At 33.4% G+C, this 8,401-nt stretch overlaps 2 protein-coding genes across 2 annotated transcripts; both read right to left on the bottom strand.

Moving 5' to 3' along the window:
- Window positions 1-1,601: 1,601 nt before the first annotated feature.
- On the bottom strand, window positions 1,602-2,511 carry LOC145597455 (thaumatin-like protein 1). Its single transcript, XM_081653631.1, has one exon. It carries the CDS (start codon window positions 2,459-2,461, stop codon window positions 1,790-1,792), a length of 672 nt encoding a protein of 223 aa, XP_081509757.1. The 5' UTR covers window positions 2,462-2,511; the 3' UTR covers window positions 1,602-1,789.
- A 2,155-nt stretch (window positions 2,512-4,666) lies between these two features.
- Window positions 4,667-5,560, bottom strand: LOC145597499 (osmotin-like protein OSML13). The gene has a single exon (XM_081653681.1). The coding sequence runs from the start codon at window positions 5,546-5,548 to the stop codon at window positions 4,880-4,882; it is 669 nt and encodes a 222-aa protein (XP_081509807.1). The 5' UTR covers window positions 5,549-5,560; the 3' UTR covers window positions 4,667-4,879.
- Window positions 5,561-8,401: the final 2,841 nt, after the last annotated feature.

Genomic DNA, 8,401 nt, shown 5'->3' with positions numbered 1-8,401 from the left:
AGAAGTGAGAAAGAGCAGAGAGAAGTGAGAAGAGAGAAAGAGAAGAGAAGGAGTAACAAGTTGGGTGACTTGTTCCTCGGGGCTTCAAGTTCATTGAGGAACTTGAAGTAAGAGTCTTTAGTTTGTAATAGGATTTACTGCCCTATTCTAGTGAAGATTCTTTTCCTAAAATCCCAAGTGGTCGTGGTTTTTCTCCTTGATTAGGGCCAAGGAGTTTTCCACGTAAAAATCTCTCTTGCACTTTTGTTCCTTCAGTTTAACTTTCTGTTCCTTTAGCTTACTTAGTTTTAATTCCGCAAAAAGTTTAGCTAATTTCTCATACTACAATTCAACCCCCCCTTCTTGTAGTATTCATTGAAACAACAACAATATATATATATATATATATATATATATATATATATATATATATAATTTTAATAACTTTTTGGTATGAAAATGAAAAATAAAATTAATGGTTATACTTGTAATACAAACCTATAAAAAATTAATTAGAGTAAGGGTCTGTTCACATTTACTTAATTTCAGTTTAGTTCAGTTCAGTTCAGCTCTTAGGGCCTGTTCATATTTACGGAATTGAGCTGAACTGAACTGAACTGAACTGATTGGAACTGAACTGAACTGATTGGAACTGAACTGAATTGAGCTTAAATGAATATTTTATGTGAGAGAGAAATTAAGAGCTGAACTGAACTGATTGGAACTGAACTGAACTGAACTGAACTGATTGGAGCTGAACTGAACTGAACTGAAAATAAGTAAATGTGAACAGTCCCTTAATTTCCCTCTCTCATAAAATATTTATTTTAGGTTAGTTCAGTTCAGCTCTTAATTTCCCTCTCTCATAAAATATTCATTTTAGCTTAGTTCAGTTCAGTTCAGCTCCAATCAGTTCAGTTCAGCTCAATTCAATGTGAACAAGACCTAAATCGTTTAGTTATTTGACATAATTTTTTTTTTTTTTAACGTAGCTGTAGATACTTAAATATATTTAAAAAATTAAAATTCTTCTATAATTATCGTCTATGATCAATAATATCTTGTTTCCCTTAAATATTGCACATTTATATTTCTCTTGTATGTCTATTTTTCATTGTAAATAAAGTTGTGTATTTTATTTGACAAATTCAACGTAAAGCTTATCTTGTCATGCATGTGACATTTATTATCCATCAATTTATAGCAAGTGATCAGAACAAGTGAACAATCTCCTTTATACTCGTATATAGTTGTATCGATGGCGATTCTTGTCATCTCATCAGGCCTATCTTATTACTTCAATCATCGATGTACTCCGTACTACTTTCATTTCATATCATTATCTGATAGTATAAAATATTTCACATTAACATTTCGAAGAAAGTATAGTGTTTATTGTAAAAATGTCTAAACAAGTACGAATTAGTCAACCACCATGACATACATCCTCGTTTTTCTCACTTAACTATATATTATTAAATAAAATAAATAAAGATTATATGTTGAACAATGAACAATCCAACAACCTTAAATATTTTTGTTCATAAAGAAATAATGGCCGTAAACCACAAAATGTCGCACTTAAAACTCGATAGACGAAGTATAAACTAGACAAACAAGGATAAATATAATAAACACAACATAATTATTATTACTTCAGTCGTATTATTATGGCCATTATTTTCAGCTGAAAATACAGAATGCTAGAGCTACACATATAAGAACAACTAGCTAAGCTCTAAGCTTATTGCACATATAGTTTTAAAAGCGAAAATCGCGCACTTTATAAGACTATAGTTGATGAAAATGTTCAAGGACAGAAAGTGAGCTTGTAATTAGTACCAGATGGACAAGCAAAAGTGCTACTTTGATCATCCTTAGGGAAACTATAAGCATCAGGGCACCTTTGCTTGTAAAACTTAGAGTCACCATTAGCACCACACGTTCCGATACCTTGGGTCGTGCAAGGATTGTTACACCCACCGGGAACCTTCCAGTTTCGCGGGCACTGCCCGTTAATATCAGCCGTGCACCTAAGTGTACGACACTTCCCACTAAGTGAACCGGAGTTGGAAGTGGGGCTGAAGGAGATAGGGATATTGAAGCCTTCGATAAGGGAGATATCGATGGTGTCGGTTGGATTATTGGGTTGTGCTAGAGTATACTCGAATAGAGTCTTTGGGATTGTACCCCAATTACCCGGGTTACACACTAGTTTACCACAGCCTCCGGTTTGACAATTGCCGTTGCCATTACCATCAAAGTTGCACCCGGTTCGGCCCCAGATACGTGCCATTTTAGTCCCGGGTGCTGGGTTTACATTCCAAGTGTTTCCTTTATTGAGTCGCTTACCGCCTCCTGGATCGGCGGCAGCCCACACGGTGTAGTCGCAGTTGTTGACTACGGTGATGGTGGTTGCATGGGTGATTGTGATGATGGATAGTAAAAATATTGTAACGAGGGAAGCAGATAAAGTCGTCATGGTAAAATGAAATGGTAAATGTTGAGATGATGAAGGGTGTTTATATAGAGTTTAGAGGCGGCTAATTTGTTCTTGTTTGCGTAAGTTTTGGGGTAAATGATGATAGTTTATTAAATTGTATCGAGTTGTCAAAGATTTGGCACATTAGCACATTGTTGACTTGGCTCACTTGGGAGTTGGGACTATGGAAAATTGTCCATGAATTATTTCCGTGGAAAATTGTCCATGAATTATTTATTATTAATTAGTCCCTCAAAACATAGAAAAAGTGGATAGCATAAGAAAAATGTAAATATAGTGGAGTAAGATAGGAAAGGACGTAAGATAACAACAGAAGTTAGCACAAATATTGTAAAAGTTTGAAATGAGTCGAACCTTTGAGAACGGCTAGTGCATATTAGTAGACATTGTCACAGCTTTCATATATTCGTAGTATACATTGTGAAAGTGAGTACGGTGTAGTCAATAGACACCATCACATACATCTTCCATTCTCTTAGAGTTATTTTAATTTGCACTTTTTCCATTTTAAATTAGCTGATATATTTTGAGTTTTGACAATATTTAGAAACTTTATTTTGACTAGTTATTGTGATTTATAAGAAAAAAAACATAGTCGTATAAGATCTTATTGATTAGAATCCTCTTAATGTGTGATTTCAAATTATCAACTTTTTAATATTTATACTTATTAATAATTTGAGATCCTTACGGTTGAATTTAATTGACAAATATGATAAAAACATGTCATTTAATTTGAAATGAGAGTAGTATAAAACGTGTCATCACATTGGATAAACCATCATCTATATTCTATATTGTCAATAATATCCATAACTATTTATTATTAAAAATGATTTGTACATATATATATATATATATATATATATATATATATATATATATATATATATATATATATATATATATATATATATATATACATACATACATATGAGCATAATATATAAAGAAAAAGTGTGAAAAATAAGCTAACTTTTGCACGATTAGCTCAAAATATATAATTCAACTTTTGATCAACTAAAACTAAATTGACCTTTTGAAGGCATTTTTTATATTAGTTCAAAAGACCTACAACCTACCGTTGACCTCTTGTCGGCTAGCGGGCGAGAAGTGGTCTATAGTGTTCCATTGGCAAGTAGGGGTGGTCTAAAATGGTTATTGGTCGGTTGTCGAGCAGTGTGGGGGCGGCTACAGAGTGGGATGGAGAGGGCAACAAGGGGTATATATATTTTATTTTTGGAAATTTTGACAATTACCACCTTCTATTATGTCCATTTTAGCAATTACCACCTTCTATTTTTTTTTTTTTTGAAAATTACCTTCTATTTTCAAAAACATCAAAAGTTATCACCTTCTTGCCCCCTAACTACCACGTGACGTCATTTTGGGCCCATTCTTTCCCTTCCCTCCGTATTTCCCTCACATTTCTCATTCCTATTTGGATTCTCATCTCCCCTTTCACTTTTTTTCCCCCAAACTACCAATAATTGTTCGTCAATTTTGATTTGGAGGAGTAAATTGTAGTGTTTTTGATTGTTTGGGGGAAAAAATGAAAGGGGGGATGAGAATCGAGTAAGGAATTAGAAATGTGAGGGAAATAGGGAGGAAAGGGAAGTAATGAGCCCAAAATGACGTCATGTGGTAGTTGAGAGGCAAGAAGGTGATAACTTTTGATGTTTTTGAAAATAGAAGGTGGTAATTTTCAAAAAAAAAAAATAGAAGGTGGTAATTGCTAAAATGGACATAACAGAAGGTGGTAATTGTCAAAATTTCCTTTATTTATTTTTTAAATAATTAAATTAATTTTTTTTTAATCTAAAATATAAAAGAAAACCAATGATATTATGACACATGTTATTATAATAATCTAATCAAAAGGTTTTCCTATGTAATTTGAGCTAACCAGATAACAGCTTGCTTATATTTGACAAAATTTTCATCAAATAATGGTTGTAAGTGGCACTTAACACATACTAATACTTCCTCCGTTTCTTTTTAATTGCAATACTTTTTATTTTGATATTTCTTTCTCTCTATCTCTTTCTATCTACTTGAATCCCTCTTATTTTTCTTTCTCTCTTCTTAAAAAATTGCCTATAAGACCGTGAAAATGAAAATGTAGCAACTAAAAAAACGAAGGAAATATATAGATAAATGAGGTATAGAAAAGACAAACGAGAATAAATAAACAAAATTACTTATTATTATGATCATTTTATTGTTTTCAGCTGAAAATACAGAATTCTAGAGCTGAACTTACAAGAACATCTAGCTCTAGCTTATTACACATATAGTTGAATTTCCATCAATCTATAACTTTAATTCAACATGACATGTATCGTATGTAGTATCACTTGACAGTTGACACCCGAGTTAATTGTTCATCAATAATGTTCAAGGGCAGAAAGTGAGCCTATAATTAGTTCCAGAAGGACAAGCGAAAGTGCTACTTTGATCATCTTCAGGGAAACTGTAAGCATCAGGGCACCTTTGCTTGTAAAATGTAGAGTCACCACTAGCACCACACGATCCGATCCCTTGTGTCGTGCAAGGACTGTTACATCCACCCGGAACCTTCCAGTTCTGAGGGCACTGCCCGTTAATATCAGCCGTGCAACTAATTGTACGACACTTCCCATCAAGTGCACCGGAGTTGGAAGTGGGAGTGAAGGAGATAGGGATATTGAAGCCTTCGATAAGGGATATATCGATGGTGTCTGTAGGATTATTGGGTTGTGCTAGAGCATACTCGAATAGAGTCTTTGGGATTGTACCCCAATTGCCCGGGTCACACACTAGTTTTCCACAGCCTCCAGTTTGGCAATTGCCGTTGCCATTGCCATCAAAGTTGCACCCAGTTCGGCCCCAAATACGTGCCATTTTGGTGCCGGGTGCTGGGTTTACGTCCCAGGTGTTTCCTTTAGCGAGTTGCTGACCGCCTCCTGGATCGGCGGCAGCCCACACGGTGTAGTCACAGTTGTTGACTACGGTGATGGTAGTTGCATGAGTGATGGTAATGATGGAAAGTAGAAATGTAACAAGAGAAGTAGATATAGGACTCATGATGAAATGGTATATGTTTTGATGTGAGGAAATGTAGAGATGATGAGGGGTGTTTATATAGAGTTTGGAGGCGGCTAATCTGACAATTCTTTATTTGACGGGAGGCTGATCTAATCTAGCTTCTTTGCGTGTTGTGGTGCAACCGTGCAATTATTGCACTAGACGTGATAATACTGAATGTGTGGAATAAATAGTCAAAGCAAGAGGCAGTCAATGAAGAGCTATATTATTTTTTGAATGGTAATGTAGAGCTATTTGTATGCATAACATGATAATGTTCTCGATTGGCAGGGGTTGTTTCTCATTTATCTTATAATATTTCTTAATGTATATGTCTTTCAATTCTAAAGTTTAATCATTAATATTCTGTAAGTTTTAATAATTGTTTGGTGTATAAGTAATGTAAATAAAGATAAGACACAAGAAGTAAATAGTAAGTAGATAACATAAGAGAAGTGGACATATAAATGTAATAGAGTGGGGTAGGAGGGGAAAGGATGCAAATTAAAGTATTAAAGGGGTTGCAAGAAATAAAACTTTGTAAACCAAGTCCATCGAACCTTTGAGAATGGATATAGTGTATATTTCTTCAAGGAGTAGTTGTTATTTGTTATAACTTACATGTAATGTATAAATTGTGCAAAAGAGCTAAGTGTTGAGAGAAATGTAAAAATTCACTCTATAAAAAAAATCATACACTCTTGACCATAAATAAAGGCGACATTTCTCATAAACCTTATTGTTTAAAAACTACATTTTACATTTTACTCCATCCGTCCCTTTTTTACATTTCTATTTCTAACATTTATTCCTCTCATAATAGAGGAAAGTAGGAATGTAATTTAATTAGGGACGGAGGGAGTATGTGGGATTGATCATCTATTAATTTTTTTTGTTCAATTTAATAAACAAAAAGCCCCTCTAGTTCCTACTATATTTTCTCCTGACTTTCCCAATAACGTAACATTAATATAACCAATTCATGTTACCTTCTTTGTATAAAACTTTAATTAACAATATTCTACAAGTATTATTAACTTGTTTGTGAGGTGCAATAACTTTGGTGATTGAATTAATGGTTGAAAAAATTGCAAGGCCTACTTCTTATTATTTTTTTGTGACATCACATAAATTGGTATCCTCGGATGTTTTGAGTTTGTTATTAGATGTCTAGAGCGTTGGCACTTAATGACATTGTTGAACTTCGACTTTTATCGAAACTTTAGATCATGCATACAAATTGACCGAGTCATCGTCAATTCAATAAAAAATTTTTATTTTTTTTTATTATTGATCCTACGGATTCAAAATCTAACACGAATTATATCAATCCTTAAATTGTTCAAATATCTCGTACCTATGCTCTAGTTATCTTCGGTAAAAATTTGGGTGCTACTTAAGTTAGTGTAAATTTGGTTTCCACTCAAGAATGAAACATCTTTGTTTAGAGGCAGCCAATTAATCTGATGTTCATCGCGTGTTTTGGTGCAATTGCATTAGACCTGATAATTGTAAGAATTGCCGACAAGAGTTTTATTAAGTGGTACGGTGGGAGTACATTACATTGATTATTCTAATGTATTTTTATTCTAAAAATATATGGAGTTTAATCTTCAAAGGATGATGAGAAAAACAAGGATGATTAATTAGGAAATTTTGGTGCTACAATTGTCTTTTTTAAGGAACTGTCAAAGATTTGTGAGATGCTGTCATTTTTCCATGTGGGCTGTGGAAAAAGGCTATTAAATGCTACGGAGTAGAATTTAAAATTGATTGACTGAACTACATGAGTTCTTAACGTATACTTCAATTTCTAGCCGCCGCGTTGCCTGGTGCAACACGGAAAATAACTAAGTTAAATACTTTGTAATTAAGATTAAGATTTTATTATTAGTATATTTAACGCTTAAATTTCAACGTTAAGGTCCCTTCTCGCAATAAAAGTGACTTATTAAGCTCTGAACAAAAAGTTCTTCTTCACAAAAAAAAAAAAAAAAAAAAAGAAACATATGGAGTATTATAATTATTCAACCAATAATAAAAAACAAAAAAATAAAAAAGTGACCATATGATTATATGTACCATTCTGACAAATTTCCCTATAAATTTATAACAAGGTTTTGGAGCTTCCATACTAAAACCAATTGACAATATTAGGAATTACTTCTCTACCTTATAAAGTGGAACTACCTCTCCTTTTTATCCAATGTAGGACACTCACAAGTGATACACATTGGGTTCTAACATGCATGCTATTGCGGCATTGTTACACCTATTTTCATATACATTAATATACTGAGTTTTATCATACACAAGTAAAGTCTAACATTGCGCTTATTAGTACGGACTACCGAGTATTGCATAGAATTTTTTGTCCTTGTACACTTGATACTTTTTGTTGGATATTGTTGCTGAAAGAATTCTGCAAAACTGGCTTGATCAACACCTTTTAGTTCGACACTAGAGTAATGTTGATGAAGGGTTTGTATTTGAACAATATTCGCTTGCTAAAGGGTAGCTCGTATATGCCTATACAAATTTGCAAATTTGAAAATTCGGGAGGTATGATGAATTATCCTATACGATAATGACTATTATTGCATTTCTTCCACTTTGACAATTGTTTTGTAGTGTATGTAGACTGGATAAAACTTGTATAGCTGTATTAGTATTTGAGGCACCCAATTATTATGCAAAATTTTCATAGCATACATTAACATGGTTATACAAGTATGGTTAGTGGGTTAGCATAGGCACCTCCACACCAAGAATAAATGCTATGTTGAAGTGTACATCCTTTCATATTGGGTTAAATGAAGAATTGAATTAATGCAATTGGGTTAAATGTGAAAC

This window comes from Chenopodium album, chromosome 20 (genome assembly GCF_948465745.1).
Source record: "Chenopodium album chromosome 20, dcCheAlbu1.1, whole genome shotgun sequence".
Lineage (NCBI taxonomy): Eukaryota > Viridiplantae > Streptophyta > Magnoliopsida > Caryophyllales > Amaranthaceae > Chenopodium > Chenopodium album.
This window is presented reverse-complemented; position numbering and strand designations above follow the sequence as displayed.

Coding starts and splice junctions, on each gene's coding strand:
- LOC145597455 (XM_081653631.1), bottom strand. CDS start 2,461: ATGACGACTTTATCTGCTTCCCTCGTTACAATATTTTTACTATCCATC.
- LOC145597499 (XM_081653681.1), bottom strand. CDS start 5,548: ATGAGTCCTATATCTACTTCTCTTGTTACATTTCTACTTTCCATCATT.